The sequence below is a fragment of the Branchiostoma belcheri genome, unplaced genomic scaffold, assembly GCF_001625305.1.
Source record: "Branchiostoma belcheri isolate BF01 breed outbred unplaced genomic scaffold, Haploidv18h27 scaffold4, whole genome shotgun sequence".
NCBI lineage: Eukaryota > Metazoa > Chordata > Leptocardii > Amphioxiformes > Branchiostomatidae > Branchiostoma > Branchiostoma belcheri.
Genome location: NW_017804020.1, coordinates 4,604,993 through 4,631,542, shown reverse-complemented (window position 1 = coordinate 4,631,542; position 26,550 = coordinate 4,604,993). Strand labels below are relative to the sequence as shown.

Here is a 26,550-nt window from a genome sequence, read left to right as displayed (position 1 = left end):
AAACGAAACGAAACGAACAACAACACACACACACACACACACACACACACACACACACACACACACACACACACGCACACAGACGCGCCAAAAACAATACCTTCCATTTCATGGAGGTAACAATGTTGTCAATGCAAAACTTTACAGTACAGGCTGTTAATTTGGTACAGTAACAAGTTGAAATATAGTGCTCCTGACATGGCGCCCCTGGAATTTTAAACATGACTTATAGTACATGTACCTTTCTAAATCTTAAGTGACCAGTGTAAACTATTGGCTGTTCTCTCCGCTTGACCAACAAGTCTCTGTGAGGGTCACGTGTCCACATGCCTGAACCTTGACCTGCAGTGAGTTGTAGATCTGTAACCCAAGGTCAAAATCTCCTAACCATTTGTAATGACAGGTAATGACCTTGAGGTCTAACCACCTCCCAGCCAAAGGTCTTAAATTTGAATCATATCAGAATTGTTTCTCAGCTTGTTAAAGTCATGTAATGTCACCTCTCATAATTCTACTGCCAACCCTTATTAGACCTTGTTGAAAAATGTCTAATCATGATCATTGTGAGATTTTGTTTTTGACAGAACTTTGACCTGTAACTGTTACAAATATTAACCTTCTGTACATTTTATTTCCAGTCCTGATGAAGGATCGGTGCAAGCTGTTCTGCCGTGTTGCGACAGGCACGGCGTACTACCGGCTCAAGAACAAGGTCATCGATGGAACGCCCTGCGGCCCGGACACCAACGATATCTGTGTGCAGGGCATGTGCCGAGTATGTTTCCAACACAGTAAACAATTCGCTACAAAATGTATATCCATTCTCAGCCAAATGCTTGATGTATTTGTTTCCAAGTAGCCAGCGTTTGGAACTTTGGAAGCATGTCAAGATGCTGAATTTATTTCCTTGGCAAGTAACTTGAGGTCAGTTTGGCTCCCTTTTTGCAGGATGCAAAATGACGAGCAACCAAAATTGGATTTATATGACATACGACTATAAAAGTTTCAACTGTTATGTGTATGATCCATGATGTGAAAGTATGCTTTGAAAACACAACTTACAAAATTCACTTCTTTATCAGCAGAATTACCAATGAGGTGTTTGGTCCCTCAATAGTTGCAGCCCAGTGCAAATGGGATATTATAAGAACTCACCATAAAGATTCTCAGCCAAATCCTTGGTCTAACTTGTTTTCACATAGCCAGCACTTGGAAGCATGTCAACCTCATGATGCTGAATTTATCCCCCTGGCAAGTGTTGTAGGTGCTGGCCTTGAGACCCAAGCATGTTAGTTAAAAGATGTTTTGAAATCTGCTCCCAGTTTGATCCCTATTAACCTCCAAATGAAACAGTCCCCACCTCCGATAGCGAGGAAAACGGTGTGAGGACTTTGGTTCACTGAAAAGGTTGTGAGAAAACAGCTTTCCTCTCACTCCTCCCTTATTTGTCTAAACATTTACCAGCTAAAGGTGATTGGGCTTGTCAATGATGACAACAATCTGTTTCTAAGGCCACACCAATTTAATTTGCTGATTTTAAGGATTGAAAAAGCAATGCTGATCTGGACTCAGAACAGACTCTGAAGGGATCTCTCACAGGTACATTCCTGTCTTTGAGGATGTTACAGGCATAGTCAGCAGAAAGAGGGTTGACTTTCATTGCTCAAAAGACAGTATTAAGTACCCATTGCTGGCAATAGCAAACATAAAGGGAGGAGATAAATGATAATGATAATGAAATAAAATAAAAGTGCTCTGACTGCATATTAGGTAGGTGCACATGTCTACTTTCAGCCAATGAGTCTAGAAGGCCTTGCATTCCTCAAAGTAGCACTGTCCTTGAATTAAGTTAAAAATAAAGGTGCTGAAGGGGATAGAAAATTGGTAGGTAAAATTTGCTGGTAATCCAAAATGTTACCTTTGTGTTTTATATATCACACACATGTATTATATCATTATATACCCCTGTGTTCCACCCCAGAGAGCGGGCTGTGACCGGGTTCTGAACTCGAAGGCTCGGCGAGACAAGTGTGGGGTGTGCGGTGGTGATAACTCCTCCTGCAAGACTGTAGCCGGAACATTCAACCTCATCCAGTATGGTAAGTAGCACAGGCTGATACTGAAACACCCACAACCTCTCCACCTGTTGCCTCAAGTTGGAATTACAGGTGCAGCATATGACAGTCTTACTGCTAACAATGTGTCAGAAGAAGTTTTACAGAAAACTGAAAACATAAAACATTTAGGATTTTTGGCCCAGGGAAAGCTTTTTACAGGTGTTGGAATCCTGCCTCATTGCCTGCATGCAGCCAACATGTCCATCAGAACTACATAAAGAGAAGGACACACAGAACTGTATGGAAAACACATGGAAAATCTTATTAGTCTTGGCTTCACAGCTTGTTCCAAGATCACAAAAGGTCAACTAACTGAATTTCTCAGTCTATTCTTTGAAAAGGTGACCTATTTTTGGCTGATATATTAGACATTGGGAACAAGAAAATTGTGCCTTTACAATGTTTACATAATTACATATTTGAAAGATTCCATTCATGATAATTGAAATAATATTCCCTTCCATCACCCATGAACTGTTCTGACAATCACGTTTAATAGGCTCCTTGATTTGTACCTACAGTAATCTCTGTAACTACTTATAGATCTGTTAGCCTGGGGTGCTCCTTGTAAGGGCAATGCATGCTTAAGTTACTGAAAAGGTAATAACTCACTCATTCACTGTCCGGTTTATCGTCTGTTGTTCCCCATCTTCCAAGGGTTAGACATGCTTGCACTGCAATACTGAGATAAAGAATATCAAAATGGGACACGTTACTCAAGGACAATGAAGTCCATCATTCTCAAAATCTTTGGATAGGACTGTTGTTGTGAGCTGATTGTCATCGAGATTTGTCCATCTGGTGACAGGTGTCAGTCTTTTATAAGTGAAACCTCTATCTATAGAAGTCCTTCCGAGTTGAATATAGAAACATATAGGTGTCCTTGATTGTCCTGAAAATAGATGCAGCTGTGCAGTTCCAATCACCAGGTGTTTTTCCGATGTCACTCATAGCTTAGAGCTGTGGGTGGACACGTCCCCTAGCCAACAGCTGAGAGGAAGTCTATAATCAGCTATAGTTTACACATGTCGGTCCAAGAATGACCAGCTCTTGTTCTTTGTCAGGACTCGGTAAACCGTCTGAACTGGGTTTGTGCATTTGGTCTGTTGTGATAGACAAAGAAACGTGTTCTGACTAAATATTTTTCCTGAAAGTGTAACAAATCTCAGCTGATTTAATGTGTTACTATGGTTACCTGTCAGCTATGTGTGAGGGTCTTCTCGTCGTCCTTCTGAAAATCTTGGAGAACAAGCTAGTTGGCACGTAGGCCACAACCTCTTGTCTAAGAAGTCCCAAAGCTGAAGTTCGTGTTCACTTACATGTATAGGTGGTGTAGATATCCCATTCTTGTATGTCTCTTGTTTGTTCTTCTACCTTGTTAGCCCTCACAAATATCATCTTTATGTATCTATGCAGACTGCAAAAATCAAGTGACAAAAAAATTTTGTCAATAGTTTTTCCTGAGATTCCTAAAAAATCTTAGCTGGTTTGACAGGTCACAATGTTTATTTGTCTGCAACTTTCTTCGATCTTCAAGGGCCGTCCTTATAAAAGTCTGACAGCTTACACGTACAAGTCTTCAAGGCCAAGTTATTAACTTAACAAAATGATGTAGATTGTCTTTATCCTATGTTGGGGAACATGAAGACACAAGGTCAAGACCTTGTGCCACCCAAAATGGAGAGGGAGGATTGATGAAGGTGGTGGAAGAACTGCAGACGTTTCCTTCCTCCCTCAGATTTGGGTAGAAGGCAGATCTGTATCAGTTGTGCCACTGATGTTTCCTATAACTACAAAGGACATCTGAAGCATGGAATCAGCCAGCCACCCAGCTAGAGGCCAAACTTGCGGTTTCAGGTCTCACCCTAGAAGTCATGGGTTACTTTTAACCTATCTGTCAGGTTACCTTAACCTACCAATTCCCTTGTTATTGTACAATTCGGAAAATTTTCATCAATGTAGAAACCATCTTATGGTTGTAGTGGTCTTATCAAGCAGAAATTAAAAAAGGCTTCAGGAATTTGGAAAATTATACATTAAGAGCCAACTATCGATAGTCTCCTGCGGGTTGGACTTATACCTCAGGTGATGTGGAATGCACTGTGTAGTATTCTGGATGTATCTATATGTATGCTAAAACCATCCAACTGAATCCATGTTGTGAATTTGTTTGTCTCCCAGGTTACAATGATGTTGTCACCATCCCTCGTGGGGCCACAAACATTGACATCAGGCAGCATGGCTACTACGGACGTGTGGATGATGACAACTATCTCGGTAGGTCTTGGTGTGACTAGTGCGGACGGTTACCAGCATCCAACTTTAATGACAATTAAGATGGCTCTTATTTATTTGTTTATAAGTTTCATTGTTTGGAGCACCTTTTTTTACAATCATTGCCATAAACCAAATGTTGCGTGGCTAAACTGCCAAGATAAAGCAATTTTAACCTTCTTCCTCCTACCTAACCCCATAACCAATGGAAATTTGGCACCACACACGCATCTGATGGTTAATACAGCGTCTTATCTTCCCACCTCAGCCCTGAGAAGAAGTAATGGCGAGTACATCCTGAACGGGAACTTTGTTGTCAGCATGTTTAAGAGGGAGATCAGGGTGGCAGGACCTGCAGTGCTGGAGTACTCGGGCTCCGACAATGCCATCGAACGTGTCAACGGGACCAAACGCATTGACGAGGATATTGTAGTCATGGTAAGGCAGCCTATTAAAAATATATGATAATTATATGTAATGATAAAATAAACTGACACAACAAAAGTATAGGACCTTTACAATGTCTTCTACAGATGTAGATGGTTATCATGTGTTTTGTCTTTGCCAGGTTCTGTCTGTAGGGAAGCTGTACCCTCCAGACATCCGCTACTCCTACAGTTTCCCTGTGGAGAAGCCACAGTTCAGGTGGGATCCCAACGGGCCGTGGGGGGAGTGCAGCAAGGTCTGCCAAGGTGAGGTTCTCCTTTGTCTGGTGGGAGTAGTAGAGTTGAAGGTGTCTTGTTGTAACTTGAACCACCCGCAAAAGGTAGCCTGGATGCCAGACTGTTAACAGAGTCTATGGAGGCCAGCTCCTGGGCTCTAGGGCTCCTGAAAGAAGTTTACCGCAGATTCAAAACATTTACAAGGTTGGCAACATTTGCCTAACTACACTACATTTTGTTTGGTTTTCCTTATATGGGCATATAGGGTTTTGCCTAACAGTACAACATGTCCACAAGGTGAAGGATCTACATGTGCCTAACCTTGTGGTTTGAACCCAGCCACTTTGGCCAGAATTTTTTAATACCATGGCATTTTTTTGTCTTCCAGGCCAGAAGAAGAAGAAGGTGCAGTGTATCCGGGAGGACGATGGCCATGTGGTCTCTGACCAACGTTGCCACCACCTCAGCAAACCTGGCACCATCACCTCCACCTGTAACATGGACTGTGAGATCATGTGAGCTTCTCTCCTCTTTCCTTTTCGTTCTATTTTACTTTAGAGTGTCAGGTGACTGAACAACACAAACAGAGAAATAAGGAAAATTGATAGCTTTGGTTGCAGCTGAAAATCATGATGTTTATGCATGTATTGTAAACAACATAATGTTTACAATATTATGCTCCTCCCATAGGTGGGTGATAGCCCATACCAGTGAGTGCTCAGTGCGCTGTGGAACTGGAACTGTCACCAGAGTTATCCAGTGTGTTAAGAACCCCCTGAGTAGCCAGCCGATCGTCGTGGATGACAAGTATTGTGAGGATCAGCGACCCTCGGATGTCGAGAGGTGTTCTGGGGAATGTCTGCCTACTCACTGGGAGTTCACACAGTGGTCTGAGGTAACTTTTTTATTCAACCTAACTCTTTCCAATAAGTGGTGGGATCTTCAGTGTGCCCAAGTTGGAGCACCATGGTTTGTAGCTTCAGGTCTTATTACAGTGATTGTTTTCTCAATGCCTGTTATTTAGGCAACTTCAAGTAGTTTTTTTTGTCATTGGACAAGTTTCTCTTTTAATTTGTTGTCATCTTGCATTGTGTTGAGTTTGCAGAGAATGTCATCAATAGAATTTAGTGCTTAGGGGGGTCAGTCTAAGTATCTTTCCTCTCACAGCACGAAATGAAAGTACATGTACGTTGTGTCACCAGTGCACCCGGACCTGTGGCGGAGGCAGCCGGTTCCGCGATGCCAGCTGCCTGGACAGCAGTGGGAACCCGGTCTCTCACGACGAGTGTGATGCCAGCAACCGGATAGTCGACCAGATCTGCAACGACCATGCCTGCCCACAGTGGGTCGTCAACGACTGGACTGGGGTGAGTTTACCTTCCTATAACTACCATCAACACGTCTTAAACAAGTTTAGCTAACGGAACAGACACGGAGTAGGCAGGCACTAGGTAGAGTACATATATGTGTAATGTACAAGGAAAGTCCCTGTTTTCAACAACTGTACAAAGAAAAGCAGAAAAGTTGTCCTAGAGACGATATTTTTTTCTTCAGAATAACCATTAGTACTAATTACCATCAGCTGGTCATATGTGTACCACTGGCAGACAAGATTAAAAAAAAAGTTACATGTATGAATAATTTTCTCTCCTGTAGTGTTCGGTGACATGTGGAGACGGTGTTCGACATCGCCAGGCGTTTTGCCACAACGGCGTGCAGGAGGTAGATGTGAGCGACTGTGAGGTGGACTCCAGACCTGAGATGAAGCAGCCATGTAACCTGGGGGAGTGTCCCACCTGGCACTATGGCAACTGGGGACAGGTCAGTTACCTAGGCAAAATCCTGGATAAAACCTGATATAAGTAGTAATTATTAGGATAATATGTCATACAAAAAAAACCCATAGCAACTGGATAAATTGCCTTAATATTCAGACATTTCACATATCAGTGTCTGAGAATGGGAAGACAAGTGTAACCCGTATTTAAATGAGTATCTAAGTTGATACATTGTATGTTAGATATTAACTGTTAGACCTTAAATGTTTCTTTCCCCCCCCCCCCACCCCAGTGTACTGTGACATGTGGCCGTGGCTACCGTCTGCGAGCTGTGGTCTGCAGGACTCCCAAAGGGGAGGAACTTGAGGACAGTGAGTGTGATGCTGCTGCGAGGCATGTTGACATCGAGGACTGCGAGTTTGCTCCGTGCCTGGAAATCCTGCCCACCACACCTCCTCCACCCGTCTGGGTCAGAACAGAGTGGAGAACTGGCTCATGGACTGAGGTAAGGGACTTTGACTTTCAAATTGCAACAGCATAATACATGTTGGAGCACCAGGCAAGTAGCAGATTGTGCTGATGTTGTTCATCACATCACCAGAATACACATTATACAACACTGGCTATACTGGTAAGTAGTTTGCTGCATCTGCATGTTTTTTCCAGGAGAGGTTTCATCGCTCATCCCCCCAAGATACAAACTTGTTTATAATCTTCTGGACATTTGCCTTGTCTCCATGCAGTGCTCAGTAACTTGCGGTCAGGGACTCCGACAGAGGTATGTGAGCTGTCGAGACATCCACGGGAACGTTGCGGACGAGTCAGCATGTGCCCACATCCCCTCCCCTGCTGCCCAGGAGACCTGCCTCCCTAAATCCTGCGGAGGGGGGCAGTGGAGAACTGGCGAATGGAACAGGGTGGGTCAAAATTAACGACATGTCTGTGAATACTGAAAATCTTAAAATGTTTGCAGAGATGTCATTTTCAGGGTGACTATTCCACTGCAAATTTATGACACTGTTTCCAGTCTTTAACTATTATATGGTAAATATGTTTCAACCTTGAACTTGTAGCACAGTGATCTTATAATATCTTTCCGGTCCTACCACAGTGCCCAGTTAGCTGTGGCAGTGGCAAACAGACCCGTTACGTCGCTTGTGTATTCCCTGGTGAGGAAAACATTGCGGATGAGATCGACTGCGACCCCAGCCAGCGCCCTGTCAGCGAGCAGGTGTGCAACGCGAACCCTTGCGACATTTCCCGGTACTACAACCCGACCCCCAGCATCAGCAGTAACCGGATCCCAACAGGACTGATGGCCCAGTGGAGAAAAGGACCCTGGGGAGGGGTGAGACACAATTCACTTAGAAGCTTTTCACCTGCAGGGCTCGAAATGCACCCAGTATATCCCAAATAATAAATACCAAGTTATATTGAGGCATTGGAGTTAAGGCAGAACTTTGAGAAGTTTGATCGTAACATTTCCCTCATGCCCCTCGTAGTGCTCCAGTACGTGTGCGGGAGGATGGAAGCGGAGAGCGGTGGAGTGTCAGGACGGGAATGGCCACCCCAGCTCCAACTGTAACGACGCCACACGACCCTCAGAAATGGCACCATGTAACGCTGGCCCCTGCCCAATATGGAACTACGGGCAGTGGGGACAGGTAAAACTGAATCCTTCATGTTTCTGATGATAAGGGTTTTGGATACAGATGAGTTTCACCTGCCTGTATTATCAGCCAGCTGCTAGCAGGAGGTCCACCTGGGTCTTGATGCTATCAGCACCCATGGGAAGTCCTCCTGGTGGCAACAGCTGGAAATAGGAAAGTACTCCCTCCCTCCAACCCTCACAGCTGTGAAATCCACAGGGTCTTACCCTAACACAGGTCTGAAGTCTTACTCCTGATATTTTACGAGGAAACAATGCAGATTTTTTGTTTCTGGGGATGATTGTGGTTTTTGATATTTTTCTAATAACAAATCAATCTTTTCTGCATTTACATACTTATTTTTGCATTGTGAGAGATGTTACAGATTCTTTATTGACACAACAAAAAAGTACAGAGACTTTTGTATGGTCTTCTACAACTTAACTAAAGATCTAACAAAGCTACATACATGTGTGGATAACGTCATCTTACGTACAGAGTATATGTATGATGTAACAATAAAGGTTAACTATTCTCTAACATGTGGTCTCTAAGATCGAAACATTCTTTAATGTATTTTCCTATTTGAACACTGTATTGGTTATCTCCCCTGAGAATGTAGTTGAATTTATCTATAGCATCTAACGTATTGAAATCAATTGAACAAGCGGAAAGAAAGGTGAACAGCAATAGGCGCTTATCATTGTATAGTGTACAATCCATCATAAAATGGTGCTCATTTTCAATCATGTTTGGACAAAATGGACAGAACCGTTGGTCATTTGGTATTTTCTTGTATCGACCCATTTCTATGTTTAATTTATGACAACTAATTCTTAATTTTGTGATCGCTTTTCGAATATCTAGATTGTGTATACTTGAGAGGTATTGTTTTTGTCCATAATTTTCCTTTAATGCGGTATAAACAGAAAGTTTTGCGTTGTTACTAATAGAATTATACCATTTTTGTATATATATATCTTGAAGGCGGGATCGTAATTGATTGGTTATCGTATCCACTTGGTATGACCCGGGGTTCGTCCAGAATTGTCCAAGACCATTGTAATTCAGAATGTCGTTTACGTGGTTAAGCCAATCGTGTTTACCAGAATATAAAACATCGTATGCTTCACGAAGTAAGCTGTCTTCGGGCAAGTTAACAAAACGATGCCAGTATTTTATTAATTGTATTTCAGTATCTATTATTATTGGAAAGGTTCCTAGTTCTCCACGAACACCATCATTTGATGCTTTTGTATTAACTCTAAGTAAAAATTTTTGAAAGTTCATATCGATGGCATCAAATTCTGGAATATGTTGAGAAAGATGTATATTTTCAATTGAAAAGTTGTCGTTTTCTAATTTTAGACGAGACGCTAGATTAAAAAACATGTCCTTATCTGTCCTTCTTTCAAAATGAATCACATATGTGTGGGCACAAGAGGAGCTTAAACTCTTTCTAACCGAGGCAGAAATGTTTCCTCTATACCGAGTTTCTCTAATACAGTGGAGAAAATTTTTTTTGGTGTGGATTCTGAAATACGCGTAGAAACATTAAGTTTTAGTGTTTTAGATGTTTGGTCGAAACAAGTTAATTCGGATCCATATAGAAAAATCGGCTTCACAAATTTGTTGAAAAGGCTTTTTGCTAATTGAATTGAAATGTTAGCTTCAGAAAACAAAAGGGATTTAAGTTTGAATAACGCTCTCATTGCTTTAGTTTTTAAATATTTTCTGGCGGTTTTAAATTTGCCCGAAGACGTGAGAGGTATACCGAGATAAGTGTAGCTGTCGGTAACTTCAATTTCCTTTCCGTATATATAGAATCTATTTAGACATTTGTTTGGTATTCCTTTCGCGAATATAAGAACTTTGGTTTTAGTTACATTAACACTCAATTTCCATCTATTGCAGTATGTTTCTAAATTGTTTATACAATTCTGTAGACCTTCTTTAGACAGTGAGATTAGGGCGAGGTCGTCCGCCCAAGATAAACAGTTAAGTGATGTAGAAGTTAAAGTTGCAGGGTCACATTTGTTTGGATCAAAACATGAAGGTAGGTCGTTAATGAAAAGGTTGAATAATAAAGGACTTAGATTGCACCCCTGCCTTACCCCACATGTAGAAACAAAAGGATTCGACAATCCGTGTTGTAGTCTAACAGCATAATTAACATCCAGGTACATAGACCGCAACACATTGAAAAAATGTCCACCTATACCATAATGCAACAGTTTGTAGAATAAACCATCACGCCAAACACTGTCAAAAGCCTTCTTCATGTCGACGAAACAAACGAATAATTTACCTTTCTTTTTTGTGTGTATTTTTCAATGAGAGATTTAAGGATAAAAACATTGTCTGAGGTTCTGCACTTTTTTCTAAATCCAAACTGTGTATCATTTAGTATGCCTTTGTCTTCGATAAAGTTTTGTAGTCTAGTATTCAATAATAGAGTAAATAATTTTGATAAGCAGCTTGAGATGGCGATTCCTCTGTAGTTGTCAGCATTAGATTTGTCGCCTGATTTGAAAATTGGAGTGAGAATACTTGTATTCCAGTTTGATGGAAACTTGCCGTTTGATAGAATTGTATTGAATAATGTTACCAGTGACTGGCATAGCTGTGCTGACCCATGTTTTAGCATCTCATTTGAAATGGAGTCAATGCCGCATGCTTTCCCAGATTTCAGTGATCTTAAACCGTTTAAAACTTCTTGTGGGGTGAAATGAAAGTCTAATAAATTTGGCGTGCAGTCTTGTGAATATTCTAAATGATCAAAGACCGTTTTTTCAAAGGCAGTGTCAAAACTTGTATTTCTCACTAGGTTGTTTAAGTCTTGGAAATGGTTTATCCATTGTTCAGCTGTAATGGTGGGATCTACAGAGCTCTTATTGTTTTTTCCGTTTACTTCCGTGTCTAGGTAATTTAGTAATGACCAAAATTCTTTAGGGTTTTTCTCATTCAATGATTCCAATTTCTTCAAAAGCTCAATCTTATAATAACGTTTCTGTTGTTTTATCATTTTTTTGTATTCTTTCAGAGTACTAAAATATCTTGATCTATTATCTTGTGCCCAAGGGTCTTTTTTCAAAATAGACGATTGTTTTTTTAATCGTTGACGTAGGGACCAACAATGCTGATCAAACCATGGTTTGTTTTTTTTAACATGAACAGTTTTGTTGTTTTGTCTATGACGTTTTATCTTTAAAGATCTTTTTGAAACCTCCAGTAGAATTTCTGTGAAACTTGTAACGGCGTTTTCCGCTGAAGTAAATTTTTTTTGGCAGAAATCGCTCAGTTTAGAACGTGTATCGTTATTATTCAAAGTATCTATAAATAATTCTTTTGATTCGTCATTCCAGAGATATTGCACTGGCTTTGGGTTTACATGACTACTATCTTTCAAGACAAGTGGAGAGTACTTTGTCGACATGGAAAAGGAGATATGACAGTGATCGGAGAACGGTGATATGGAGCTGACATTCATATATTGAATATGATTTAGCAAGGACCTTTGAGTAATGCAGTAGTCGACAACACTCGAACCATTATAATGATAACAAGTAAAATCACCTTTGAGGTCCCCGGCAAATCTGCCATTCAAAATGGCTAAATCTGCTGAAGAGCACAATTCTATAAGACAATTTCCATAATTGTTCACTTTACAATCCTTATTGTTTCTGTTTTTTATATCAAAAGGTATGTTTGTTTTGGACTCATTGGAGGTGTCTAGATCAAAATATGTTTCTGTAAGCCGTCCTGTTCTGGCATTTAGATCGCCTAGTATTACTATGTCACCCAGATTAGAAAATTTGCAAATTTCCTTAGATAGTATTACATGTAAATATATATTTAGATCTGTTTCTGGCATCAGTTACTGGTGGTGTTTGTGTCAAGAGTGAAGCCGTTTGATCTGTAAACATCTCCTTCCTCCCATCCATCATCAAGACTGGTGAGCTTGTCTTGGGGGGTTCTTGGAAATCAGGAGCTAATTGAGATAATTTAATTAACTCAGGCCATGTCAATGTATTCCTTTGGTTCTCAAACCTAAAGCTATTCCCCCTCAGAAGCCGTGTGTACCAAGGTATTGACTCTCCTCTCAGACTCATGATTTCATGTTGATCAGAAAATAATTATGATTCAGTATAATCTTCTTAAAATTCAAGAACCAACGACTTAGAAAACAAGACAAATATGTTTTTTTTCCAATTATGTGTAAGGTTCCCATTCTATATTTTGTTGATTTGCTAAAAGTCAATTTGATTTATTGACAAAATGATAATCAATCCATATATTTGTTGTACTCTCTCTGACCCGTACCTCCTACATGTAACTCATGACCTCATGATCAAGGAAAGTGTCCTGCAGGCAGAATTGAGCTTCTGAAGATTGAACAAAGGTTCAGACAGAACTATGCAGTGTCAAACTATTGGCTGTTGCCTTGCAGTGTTCTGTATCCTGTGGCAGCGGCGTCCAGACCAGACTCGTCCACTGCCAGCTGCCAAATGGACAGATCCTGTCGGACCACGGGTGTGAGGTGCTGGACAAACCGCCCGACAAGCAGCCGTGCAGTCACCACCCCTGCCCCCGGCCTGCCCGCTGGAACAGAGGACCCTGGTCAACGGTATAGTCTCTACTCAGTCTTGTCTACCTGAGAAATCATAGGCACAGCAGACATGCAGGGAACCAACACTGTTGTAACATGCCCAAGAGTGTCCCAAATCTTAACACACCTACAGAGCTCATAAAGTTTAAAAACAAAATCTAGACTGTGTTGTATCTAGAAACACACCCAGTATTCAAGACCTAAAATTGCTGTCAAAAGTGCTGCAAAGATTTGTGACATATTCAGAGCATGATGTGAAAAAAAGAATGGAGACATCTTCTCAAAATTTATTTTACAACAGAGGGAGCTGTTCTGGCTATCAGAGGCTGTCTACAGTACCGTCTATTTAAAAGAAGTCTTACCCCCAGACATAAGCAATTTGAAACTGTCGGTTCCTTCCATGTCTGTTCCCATTCCTTACTCTATAGAGATTGTATGATCTGGTTCACTGACCCTGAATTACAAGGAAGACATGTCAACAGCCCAGACTATCTCTAACTTTAACAACAAATTTAAGAAATAGAAGCTATCACTCTTAATGCTGGCAAAGGAAGTTTCAGCTGCAGTAATTACTAAGCCTTCTCCTGGCTGCCTAACCCTGTAACCTGACAAATTTGGTGCCAAATTTGTGTTATCATATTTACTCTCCATATCAACAGAAGTGTGGGAAGAAACATGTCTAAATTTTCAGCAGTTCAGATTGATTTCATCAAGTCTAAAACTTTGAAAAGCAAGCTTGAGGTTTATGATACTGCTACAGATGGCTCTCTGTAGCTTCACACTAGCCTAGCTAGGAAGGCAGTTGGTCTCAAGGTCTTCCAGGAGGTGTGTTTGATGCTACAGGTCTTGTGAAATGGCTCAGAAAACCCAAGGATGACCTCTTTTTCAGTAATTTGGCAAACATGGTACAGCCCCTTAAACTCAAAATTGGTGATACTTTTTGGTGCTGCAAAATTCCCTGAAATACTGTTTTTGTGGTCTTTTCATTTATCACTGCAAACATTCTTAACATTTTCACTGCCACGTTTCCTTGATTAAGTACTTGAAAACTTACATTATATGATATCCCAATGAAAAATCTTCTTTGTGACCAGTGTCAGTGAACCCAAGAATTTCAAGACTGTATAGAATTTATTTAATTCTGTTTTATCTAATGATAATTTCAAAATTTGGATCAATACTTGTTCGTGGATGCTAGCTATTTATGTTGTATAGCAAGTTGTGTTCCCTTTTTTCATTTCTAAATAATCATGTTTCCTTGTTACATCTTCATGTTTGAAAATTGAGAAATCTGGAGTTGTGTTTATAATATTATCGCTTTCTTTGAGCCTGTTAAATTTTTTTTTGTAAGATGAGAGAACTGTGGTGCTGGCAGGTGTGTGAATGTTTTGTAAATATATATACTCCAGAGAGGACGTAGTAAGACGTAACTCATTTGTCAAGTTGAACCAACTGAAGAAGACTGCGGATGACTGGGAGATTCCAACTTGGTGCTGCCGACTTCCCTCCTAGACTACCTCGATGTTAATGTTGTCCCCAGACCAGCCTCTGTACACCCAGCATGGGCCAAACCAACTTTTTGTTCATTTTTTTTGGTAGGAAGAGTCACAAAGGAGCATTTCAAAATTTGTACTGCATTGCCAAACACATTTTCCTTTGAGTTAGTTTGTTTTTCATAACAAATATCAGTTCTAATTGTGAAATTGTATTCCAAAAGAAGAAATCTTCTTTTCGAGATTTTTTTCTTAATGGACGTCTGTTGAACCAACCAAGAATTTTCAATTATTCTAATGGTTATGATACAGTAACCTTTGTCAGGGGAAGAGTTTGATTTAATTATTTTTGGTCTTTTTGTTTAGATTTTTGGTCAAAGCTGGAGCTGTGCTCTTTGTAATTGATACATCAAGAACTGTGCTTTAAGATGTTTTTTTTGTAGTCAAATCTTTTAAATACTATGATGGCAAAAAAGATGATTTAATTCTGTATTGTGATATACTTCTATCACACTTTTGCTTTTGGTTGTATTTATCAATTAAAGTGTTAAAAAATCAATTAAAAAACATTCCAGTCCATTTTTCTCATTGTTTCAACTCTTGTGTGATGATGTTTGGGAACATTTCAAATGGTGCTACATGTAAATACATTCCCCATTCTGTTGTCCGTCCACATTTTATCAGCACTTTTGTTCTTGTATGTGATTTTCATCAGAATCCTTGAGACATTTTTTTCCTATAAATTGGTGCTAAATACAGTCATTCCAGTGATGTGGAAAAGGATGTGTCTTTATTTGATATTTCAACATAAAACCTGTCTTATCTGGTACTGTAGTTGACTTGTTGAAGTTTTTAACTACTGCACTCTTCCAAGCCTACCTCAGGTGTTCTTAAAAACCCTCAGCTGGGTGTACTGAGGCTCTGTCAGGGGTTTTGTACTTTTAACATTTTCCCTTGGGCTGCACAATGTTCATTACTTGTATTAACCTGCCCCCTGCCAATAGCCAGCACAAGTTTGGTGCCAAAAGGCTGCCCCAGCATTCGGATAGTTTGCCAGGCTTACATTATTTGTGCAAATGTGATAAGCTGGAATTGTTTGTTTTTGTCATGTGCTAAAAATTATGAAAATTGGTGCTACCACCTCCACTGGCAGATATTTCAAAATGATTTGTGAAAAGTGCTGTTATAGAAAGATCAAAGAACACAATACTGAAAATCTTCCTGTGAAATCTACCAGAAATTCTAGCCAGTATGTATTAATCGTAATGCCCAGCTAGACATGATCACAAAGCCACAAGAGGACATGCCTGTGCAAGAAGTAACTAACTTTGTGTGGCCCGCTAGTTGAGCTATTCACATGACCAACATCGCCTGACAATACAGGCACTAGCCACCGACAACCCGTGTATGTAAAGTGTACAGAATCTGATGTTGAATTAAATATTTTTCGTACGAAGCATGCGGCGTGGTCTCTCTTGTTGTCATACCCAATATCAGGACAGGTGATCAAGTTGCTTTTACTAGGGTTACTTGACAGTTCTTTACCTTTGATATTTCTGATTGCTTACTTCCTTACATATGTGGTAATAGCACAACAGTACATGTAGTGTGGTTCAGTGATTAGCACCCTGAGTCTAGACCAAAGGGCAGAGTTTTTTGATTGGCAGTTGACGGATAGGGTTCTAGATATGGGACATGAAGATTCTGATTTTGCAAGGAAAGCCCCATGTACATGTGCGTAAACATTCCTGCCTTGATGAGGTTTTTATATTCTGTACCTTTTTTCTCTATGATCGACAAACGTACATTGTATGGGGGAGTACTCTGTATCTTCCACTTTCTTTACCAGTACATGTATGTAACATTGTTACCTATGACAATTATATGGAAGTTTAGCCACTGATTTATACTTACATAGGACAGGATAGGAAAACACAACATACAGGCAAAGGAGGTTCAGATTTACTTTATTGATTATCCTGAGAACTTGAAACTTTAAGCAAGCACAAAATGTCACTCATTTACTAATTCTACTAGAGTATGACTTCATCAATTGACTTTTTGGTGGTCCCTTACAAATGTAGATAATTATTCCCATTGACCTAGGCAAGAATCATGTCTTGATAGACTACCTGTCCACATAGACCTGATTTTATCAGTCCCTGTGCAGTCATGTTCATGGTCTAGAGTGAAGTCTGGCCAAGCTCAAGCTCTTCAACTATTGAAGCAGATGTTGGAAAGGCTGAATCTTTTCTGTAGCTACCCATTTCTGTGTCGAACTGCTTCCCAATGAAGTTTAGCCCTTTCACACTAAAATGTCAGGAATTTGTATGAATCAAACTTTGTAGTTGTTTCATTTGTGTGTGGTGATTTGGTAGAATTCAAGGTGGTAGTAGTATTTATTTGGTTCCTGCATACAAATTTTAGATAAGGTGTAGGCAAGCTGGTGTGATGTATCAAAATTCATAGCTATTTTATATCCATAATTCGTATCCAGATAATTTGGGTAATGCAAAGCAACTTTTGCTCTTTGCCCAATACTCGATAAATATATGTGAATAAATTATGCTTAGGTGGCCCACTGAATTTAGTGTTAAGCTGTGCAAATGTGATATTGGGTGAACTTGGGCACTTCCTCAATAGGTTTTATTCAATGGCAGGCTAACTGGCTATTAGCCGTTTGTAGTACGCAGGACTTAACTCCATACAGTGGAAGTTATTATATGTCAAATTAGATATTGCTTCAAGGCTACTAATCATAATTACTGTCAATCATAGCTAGTCCAGCCTGCTCATTGGTTGATTCACTTACCTGGTATCTTCATCAGCAGCTTGGCCCTGCCTCCTCCTCCTCCTCTTGACCTTGAGATGACCTTGTCCAATTTTGTTTCTCACAGCAACAGGTTACTTAATCTTACCTGTGTTTGTTGTCACCTTATATCAATGGTCATTAAGTAATCTCTTTTACTTGCTTTTCTCAGACCCCAAGACATCTTGGAACACTTAAGATTATGATAAGACAATAACTGTCATTAGCTGATGTGAATTATGGCTTTTGGATTTTTCTGATTGAAGCTTGTTGCAGGCAGGAATAAAGAATTTTGTAGTGTAAGCCTTAACCTCTATTATAAAGCACTAAATCCTTAAAAGAAAGAACACTCCAAGGTTTGAAAAACACATCTTTATTTTGATCAAGTCTTGCAGAAGGAAGTCTAGTCTTCTTGGTTCCCTCCTTGTTTTGAGATTGCAATACAATGATCATGAGGTAGATTTGTCTTGAAGATAATTCTGGCAACACTGATACTCTATAATTGTGACTTGATCGAGGCTACAATTTCATACTGTATTCTTGTAAATCACTTCTGATACATACATACATTGTATAATAATTGGACCTGCTATGCTGTGAATTGATGATTTTGTATGACACATACAAACTTGTAGACTGTAGCGGATGAAAAGAATAATAATATTCTAATTTTGGTGTACCAAAGTGCGTATGCGCCCAGTTATCTTGAGTCCTGATAACCCATGGCAGTTTTCTGGGCACAACCACAGATGTTGTGGTTTGTTTGTAATGGCCAGTGGCCAGTAGATTGTTTATTCCTACCTTTGTTGTGGTATCTCAACTCACGTGCCAGTGTTTGGGGTTTCTCTCTACAACAACAGGCAAGGGCTGACTACCCTCTTTGAAAAGTAGTGAATACATGACCTTTTAACTAGTGTAAATAGTATAGTTTAAAAGGTTGTCTGGTCTGTGCTATTCAAAATGTAGTGATCGTATAACTTTTTAACTCGAGCAAATCTTTTTGTTGTCTCGATGACTTATTTTGTCAGGTTTTTGTCTTAAAGAAAACATGTATGTTCTTGTCTGGTAGTGAAGCCTTTAGAAGAAGGGTAATTGGTTATCTTGCTTTGGTTTAAAACCTGTAAACAACTATGTTATCTTTCAGCATATTCACCCAATATACAGTGAGAAAAACACTCCATCTGGAAATTGTGAAAATTGGCATCTTTCAAGTATAAGTCTCAATAATTGTTAAATTAAAGTTGTGACAGATATCATAGAGTATCACAGTATAAAAGTTTGCTTTTTTGCATGATATGTGAAATTGCTTGTTGTACTAGGTACATACAGCCAAACTTTGATGGTAGGGCCTCCAAACATGTCGTTCAGTGTTCAACTTTGGAAAAAAAATGTCTTTACTCAGTGGGAATAACCAGCATTTCTTATTACCCCCCCTCCCCCCCAAAAAACACACACATGCTTAACCTTTCACTCCCGGTACCCTGCAGCTTTTAGAAGTGCTGGTTCTAGAAGTGCTGTTATTGTCACTGCCCCTCCACCATTGTCCAACATGTCTGCAGGCTTTTATTGTGCACTTGATTACCCCAACACCTGATCTGATTGTTGATGCCGACATGTTTGTTTTTGGGCTGACGGTTTCTCCCCTGCACGAGGCTGCTGTTGTATTTAACATACCTTCTCACCTGGCATGACCACAACTGGCCACCCTCAGGTGTAAACGGGTGTGTACATTACTCACCTGGGAATACCTGGGTGCTACCTGATGCCCAGGTGGGCTTCAGGCTGCCTCTCTAAGTCAATACTTCCTCCTTGATCTTTGACAGTTCCATAGACCTAAGAAAAACATCACCTTAAAAGCCCTTGCAGCATACCCCTTAAAGATACCAGCCACCTTATCATGTGTCACTTAAAACAAAGTCTTATCTTGAGCACAGCAGGGAACACACTTTCTTAAGTATAGTCTTGAGAGACAGCATATAGTTATGATAGATTAAGAATGAAAAGTATCCCTTTGAAGTGTTGCAGTACACAGGCTCTGTTTGGCTCCTCTTGATGTTTCAGCTTATGTTGGTGTAGGACTCCTAGGAGTATCTCTTGGCCTTGGTCAGAGAGTACCTTGTCTTTTTACACCTTGTTGTCACATACAACTGTTATGTATAGAACAACTATCATAACACAACTACATAGAAGTCTGATCTTGGATGCTTTTTTTCTGTAATGACAAAACGTAAGCTCATTCTAAGTAACTGTAGCAATAGAACAAAGAACAAGAAAAACTGTAATACCAGGTAATATCACATATTACAGAGATTCTTTCGGGGGGCTGTCAGTTGAAGATACCATCAAATGTAGCTACACATCTAACTTGAAGAAAAAGAATCAGATTAAGATTGTAAAAATCAACATTCACAATCTTATCAATGAAATTATAAAAATAAATTATTGTAGAAATTTCACCCTCTTTTCAGTCATATTTTTCACTTTTTTTACAATCAATAGGCTACCTGGGAGGTAGAATATTTCACATCCTTCAATGACTCTGAAGACAAAAAGCTTAGACCTCAAAAGGTAGTGCTTGAATTAGGAAAAAATAAGACTTCTTAACTACATACTTATAAATGTGGTATCTTGGATCTTTCAGTGGTGACATTTTTGGCAGTTTCCACGGTGGTTGATGTGAGGGAAGTATAGTTGTCATTCAGCCTGCCCTCCTCAGCCTGGTTCTGTATGGGTCACACATGGGCGATGGCCTGTTGTCGCCTCGGCATGTTTGCCTGTAATCCTCGCCAACATCTTCTTACTGTTCCCTTCCCTTTGTCCTGGCACAATGGGCAGACCAGCGAGACAAACCACCCACTGAAGGCATGTCCCCACCACACAAGGAGACCAGTCTTCTAGCCTTACCTCTAATAGCTACCCACCTTTCACAGCCTGAAGAGCCCCCAGCCACGGGAGAGTATCCCTGCATGGCTTTGTCATGTTAATGTTTCAGCCACTAGCTTGAAACGCTAATGTTGTCCCAGCCTCTGCCCCAAATTGTCCGCCGTTGGAGTCTAGACAGAGAAGAATGAGGTTGCAGGGGAACCCCATTGGTTTTGTCTCCTCGCTGTTTGTCGCTTTTCACCCCGTTATGTTGCGGGAGGTTGGCTGACCCTTGTGTTGTGGGTGGTCGTCCACTTCACGTGCTGCACACATCCCTATGCACGTCACAGCAGTATACTAACTGTACAGATCACACAACTTACCATTTTTTCTCTGTCAGTTTTGGTCAGCTGCAAGTTTGTCCTAAGCAGAAGTTTGCTCCAACACTCATAATTACTACATGTAGAATTTACACCAATATACCGCAATCCTTCCTCGAAAAATGATCCTGCCGCCCGCCTTCCCCCAATGTGGTCAGCGTTGTTGTTGGTTTATGGAAGGGTCTGGATGCACTCTGGGCAAACAAAGGGCGGGAGGGCACCCTTGTGGGCTAGATAATACCTGTCCACTGTCGGACCACACACCTACAGCCCCACTGTCCGTTAATGGGTGCTGGGGAGGGTTGGGTGTCAGGGCTAGGGGAACGGGGTCAGTAGAATAGTGTCACAAAACTTATTCCACCCTCCTGATTTTACATCTTGCTATCTTTGTAAAATTAAGTAATTGTAGTTAACAGTACAGTATAACAAAAATATTTACCATGCCAGATAGTTACTTGTGTCAATGTCTCACAGAAAAATAGTATATTATTATAAAGATGAGCTGCATTTTACAGTAATTTTGAAGTGATAGTTCTCAGACAGGAACTGATAGTAGTAGAAGAAAGTTTATTTTAACCTTCTCCCTGCTGAAGTAGCTTTGGTTACAACTTTGGTTACTGCACTAAATTTGGTTACTGTGTTAAGGAGCAGGGAGAAGGTTAAATTTTGCTTGCCAACCACAATTCTATTTAAAACTATCAGATACACAAGTTCCACACTGGCCTTGGTATGGATCGGAAGGAAACAGTTGTGACAGAAAGTCCATCCTGATTGATGTGGTAACATTGCCAGGTATCTGTTTACACCTGCTGTAACAGGTGGTTGATTCTACCAGGGTTATCTCAGCAGCCATCTTGGTGGGAGCCGTCCAGATTAAAGAATAAACACCGCCTGAAAGAAAACCTTTAAGGGTCATTTCCTGCCTGCAGTGTTTGACTACTCTACTTTTCCTGACAGCAGAAGCTGTTAGTGTATGTGTGTGTGTATGTATTAGTAACTTTACAGATACAATTTTTGCACTTAAGCCCCACAAGTTCATTTTTTAATTTTGCTCTCAGATTGAAAGCAAAGAAGAACAATATGAAAAGAGAAATCAGAGAACTGCTGTACATGGCATCACACTACTTGTACTTACCCAGAAAACTCAAGTTCTTCTATAAACTCAAGTTCTCATACATGATGCTAAATCAATGTCCTATCCCCTTACAGTGCTCGGTGACCTGTGGTCGTGGGCTGAAGACTCGTGAAGTCGTCTGCAAGGACTCCGCTGGCGTCACCCTCCCCCATCATCACTGCCCCAAGAAGCAGCCACGAAGACAGCGGAAGTGTCGTGCCGGTCGCTGCCCCAAGTGGCGCCCGGACCCGTGGAGCACGGTAAGTCCATCTCACCTAGACCAGGTGTTTGCCACAAGTGTCACTTACCTGGCATTCTTCCCTCCACTGCTGGTGGAAAGGCTGGATTAGTTCTCACTGTTTTCTTAAGACAGCAGGCATGAAACATAAGACACACATCCCCCCTCCCCGGTAACAACCTGCACTTGGCCATTCACACGCCCGGCCATTTGTTTTACTCATGTAGCCAAACCAACACTTCAGATCGACACTCCAACAGTCACACTTAAGCGGCTACCAAAGGGAAAGCCACAAAAAACAGAAAGGGAGACAGGCGAGAATTTATGGCCACTAAATGTCATCTTTTCAGTCTCAAGTAGCTGATGACAGCTACATGAAACTGATCTTGCCCCTTGGAATGACCCCAGTCTTTGATGGAGGGGGGTAAGAAAAAGAAACGTTGCAAAGGAAAAGGCCTGGATAAAAGAGACAGAAGGCATAAAAGAGACAATGAAGAGATTTGTAGCGAGAGAGTGATGACAGACAGGAGCTGGATGGTGGGAACATACTGCACAGGTGGTGCGACTGGTTTGGACTGGATTTGTGAAGAAAATGTGTGAGAAAAAATGTAATCACACTTCCTGACAAAGGCTTAGACTTTCAGAAAAACAAAGGAGTGAAAGTTTTAAGCCAGAGTATTTGTTTCGCTGTTTGGTTGTGGGAATACTTTGCAGTAGTATCTTATTACTGAGAACCTAGAATATTTTTGAAAATTCGAGAATAAGTGACATTACAATTTATCAGTTCAAAACATGCACACACATTACAGTATGTTATACTCCTAGGTTTGCCAAGGATGGAAATGTTTCATCAGAATTTAAGTCATCGACAAGAAATATAATAAGGGAATGAATAATTCAAACACTCTATGGCATCCTTCCCACAATGCCAAGGAACTGGGAGGTACAAGCCAGAAATGGAGGGGGACTTACCTTGGTCAAGGTACCAACTTGTTTGGTCTCCTTGCTTCAGGGATTTCCCTTGCCAAGATGCTGCTTATCACATCCAAAGTACAATTTCCAAGAAACACAGACACTGGTACATTTTTGTAAAACCAGTGGAATATAAGGAATGCCCCAGTCCTATAGACAAGCAGGACCTTCAGGTGGTGAGTGAGGACTGTTGGTACTGTCTGCAGGTGGGCCCATCAGAGAGGAGACTGTGACATCAGTCCTGACGTCCCACTCCTTCTCCCCTGACAGCTCCATTCTGTCCCGCTGCCCTCCCCACAGCAGCAGTGGCTCCACAGAACAATCCCCACCCAGCCAGGCCCCGACAATGGAGGCAGAAAAGCACTCACATCTGGGCCCACACATCCACGGCATTCCTCCCAAAGTGCGTCACGACTTGTTGCCGTCAAGTACAAAAGTGCAGAGTCCCCTTCAACCTTGAGACTAATGGGCTGAATCCAGAGTGAAGTTGCCCATTGTGAGCAGTAGAAGGTTTTGTCCTGCCAGAATGATCACAGTGATGACCTTGAACTCTGTAAAAAGAAAAGAACCTTGATTCTTACACGCAGAGCAGACTGCAAATGAAAGGTCTCAGCTTCTGCATTCTCAGCACTGTTGTATTATTAAGTACAAAGGTCCAGTTGATCTGCAGTTTTCAATATCAGTGCTAGGTGGCACTGCATACTGGTGTACTGAGCACAGCATCTCTCCACTTGGGAGACAAGTGTTCCCACCAGTTACGGGACAAAGCGACTCTGTCTTGCCCAAGAGTGTTAACAGTCACTCAGCACCACCCCAGCCTTGGCTAAGTACCTGTTTGTAGAGCTGGCCTGAGGCCAATGTTTAGGCCCTGACTCTTTTAAGTTTTGGAAGGACACTTCAGACTTTAATTTAAAACCCTCACCCCTCAAAAATGAACTACAGTCAACCCCGTACACTAATTACAACACCTGTGTATGACTACCTGACCATTGATAGCTCTGCATATACAGTCAAACCTGTACTCCTGGCTATATCACTTTTTTGTGGTCCTTTAGACTGTTTTCCCCATTAGCCCAATCATTAAGAACTCTGGCAGGTAGTTCTGGTTCAAAACTTCAATAATTTAAAACATGATCAAAGCAACCTGCAGGATCTGAATGTGCAGGATTCAGTTTCAATCTTGCTGCTCAGTAGAATGTAAAGTATGTTAATCCAGGTTAGATTATGGAGTGTGGAAAGAATTAGGAAATGGAAAACACAGCTTTGATCAAAGAGAGGGGGGTATTGGCACCTGTTGATGTAGTGTCATCAACTACACAAGTATGAAAGCCAAACAATTTCGATTCACATCCTCTACAGACCTAAATATGGGGAAACAAGACAAGCTTCTTATGCCAAAATTATGAAAACAGGAATGTTGGAACGAGATCTTTATAAAGAGAACATCTGTCACATCTAAATTTAGATTATTCTAACTGTAACAAGGACTGAGGAAAGAAAAATTTCATAGGCCATAAAGCAGTTGTGCATTTCCACTGTCTTCATTCTTACAACCATGAATGCTTTAGAGAAAGAAAGGCTTGGAGTTCGCGACTTTTTAAAAATTGTTTGTCATTGGAGTTGACGTTTCTCTAGTCTAATGAAAAAAGGCCACACTCCCTGCCTGAACTGCAACCATCCATGAAATCCTGTTTGTGTTGCCTAAATGGAAGTCCTTCGGGGGTCACCTCAGGTCACAGTTTAGTTCTAAAAATCAATGTTTGGGGTGAGAGAACAATGACCTTGGCCAGGAGAGTGTGAAGGTCAACATTATGTGTCATTATGTGTCATCAAACAGCTGAGTGAGTTTTTGATTGATTTCCCTGATTCTCAGACATTTCAAGGTAAGGACAAGGTGAAATCTGAGGACTGAGAAGAAAACTTGAATCTTAATAATTTATTATGTTCACTAAAACTGTGTGTACCAAAGCAGATCCCTTGCCCCTAGCCCTCTGTGTTGTTGTTCTGCCAGTTGCCTGAGAACAAATTAACTTGATGTAGCCTAAGTTGTGTTTACAGTGACCTTGGCAGTTGGTGCCAGGGACAAATTATCTGCAGTTAAATCTGCTGATCATAAGACAATGTTTTCAACACCTCTTTATAAAAGAGGGCATGATAGGATATCAGTTAAGTGATGACAAGCTAAAATTAATATAACTCTTCAACAATTTTTGTATTGACGGTGACCTTGGGTTTTAGAGGGCCAACTGTAAGGTTTTACATAAGGGCTAAAGGAAATTTCCTAAGCATTTTTAAGTATTACTCCTATATTACAGAATTGTTTCAATCTTGACATTAAAAATACAATAGAAACCTCCTTTCCCATGTTTTAATTCTGCTGCAAAATGAAGTCCCTGTAAAAATAACTGCACTTTCAGAAATCTCTAACTTTTCTCACCTTTCCTTGCGTAGTGTTCGGTGACTTGTGGGAAGGGCACCATGAGGCGGGAGGTCCACTGTCGTCTGGGCCGCAAAGGCAAGCCCATCGAGGAGGAACGCTGCCAGGGGATGAAGAAACCTCGGCTGCAGAGGTCATGTCAGGTCAAGGACTGTCCCACAGTATACACCTGGAAGGTCGGCAGGTGGCAGAAGGTAAGACATTGACAAGGATAGATGGAGGGAGGGAGGGAGGGAGAGGGGCAGGCAGTGAGTGAGTGAGTGAGTATTGGGAAAGTGAGTGAGTGAGTATAAGGAAAGAGTGAGTGAGTGAGTGACAAAAGGGAGGGAAAAGGGTAAAAGGGGACATGATGGGAGAGAAAAGTTATGAATAAGATAAAATGATCAAGCATAGGAAAGGGGGAACAGAGGGGAAGAAAATGTCTCCTTTTTATTTTTCAAAAAATCAAAAGGGAAAATTGCAATTCATACGTTTACTTGATGTGGGCAAATTTTGCCAGCTAGCACATGAAACCTTGGCTGTATATGAAAATAATAACACACGAAAAGCGTCTATCCTTGTTGGGGCCAGGGCTCTTTCTAAGATTTAGCTAGATTTTCACAGGATGGTTCTCGATAAGAACGTCCATTTACAAAACTGTCTTGACACTGTCATGTCACAGCTGGCTTCTTTCTTCTTCCTCTTACTTGACCTTTAACAACCCTTAAGGAGCATCTTCACTTAAGAGAGAAACTGAAGCTCAAAGATGTATATCTAAGAGGTACACACCTCAAGACAATGTATACATATGTACCCAAGCACTGATGGCAGGAGGGATAAGATGACTGCCAAACCACTTAAGATTGGGGCTAAGAGATGTGTTACCCAGAAAATTTAAGGCACAGAAAAGGGTTAAGACCACAAAAGAGAGAGAAAATAATTAACTGGGACATGATAAGAAGCAAGTGGCCTTCCCTAAGAAGACGAGATGAAAGGGACAAGAAGATAGAAGATTTCCTGGTTCAGTGTTCTCACCAGGATTTTTTCACAGCATAGGGGGCCAGGTTGCGGGCGAAGCCGCACATCGAGCGCCGAAGGCGCGAGGGCGAGCGCCGCAGGCGCGAGTAATGTAGGGGGGTCCGGGGGCGATCCTCCCCCGGAAAATTTTGAAATATAT

The 26,550-nt window shown here is 41.0% G+C and overlaps 1 protein-coding gene and 1 long non-coding RNA gene across 5 annotated transcripts in view; one reads left to right on the top strand and one right to left on the bottom strand.

The window, feature by feature from the left end:
- Positions 1-26,550, top strand: part of LOC109477323 (A disintegrin and metalloproteinase with thrombospondin motifs 9-like) — a 113,009-nt gene that overhangs the window by 58,775 nt on the left and 27,684 nt on the right. For all 3 annotated transcript variants that reach the window (XM_019778506.1, XM_019778505.1, XM_019778504.1), the window contains 16 exons: positions 639-775; positions 1,982-2,099; positions 4,299-4,394; positions 4,660-4,829; positions 4,960-5,083; positions 5,442-5,568; positions 5,744-5,948; positions 6,256-6,420; positions 6,710-6,874; positions 7,124-7,336; positions 7,575-7,748; positions 7,943-8,179; positions 8,334-8,495; positions 12,931-13,107; positions 21,843-22,007; positions 25,409-25,588. In XM_019778506.1, coding sequence (XP_019634065.1) covers positions 639-775; positions 1,982-2,099; positions 4,299-4,394; positions 4,660-4,829; positions 4,960-5,083; positions 5,442-5,568; positions 5,744-5,948; positions 6,256-6,420; positions 6,710-6,874; positions 7,124-7,336; positions 7,575-7,748; positions 7,943-8,179; positions 8,334-8,495; positions 12,931-13,107; positions 21,843-22,007; positions 25,409-25,588 — 2,615 coding nt within the window. The remainder of the gene's footprint in view (positions 1-638; positions 776-1,981; positions 2,100-4,298; positions 4,395-4,659; positions 4,830-4,959; positions 5,084-5,441; positions 5,569-5,743; positions 5,949-6,255; positions 6,421-6,709; positions 6,875-7,123; positions 7,337-7,574; positions 7,749-7,942; positions 8,180-8,333; positions 8,496-12,930; positions 13,108-21,842; positions 22,008-25,408; positions 25,589-26,550) is intronic.
- The window catches only part of LOC109477324, an 11,077-nt gene continuing 6,506 nt past the window's right edge, over positions 21,980-26,550 (bottom strand). Inside the window, exons 3-5 of one of the 2 annotated variants that reach the window (XR_002140658.1) lie at positions 25,395-25,563; positions 22,958-23,508; positions 21,980-22,073 (exon numbers count right to left, since the gene is read on the bottom strand). This is a non-coding gene — a long non-coding RNA (uncharacterized LOC109477324). Of the gene's footprint in view, positions 22,074-22,095; positions 23,509-25,394; positions 25,564-26,550 lie in introns of those variants that run through there. The other variant, XR_002140657.1, reaches the window with a different exon arrangement.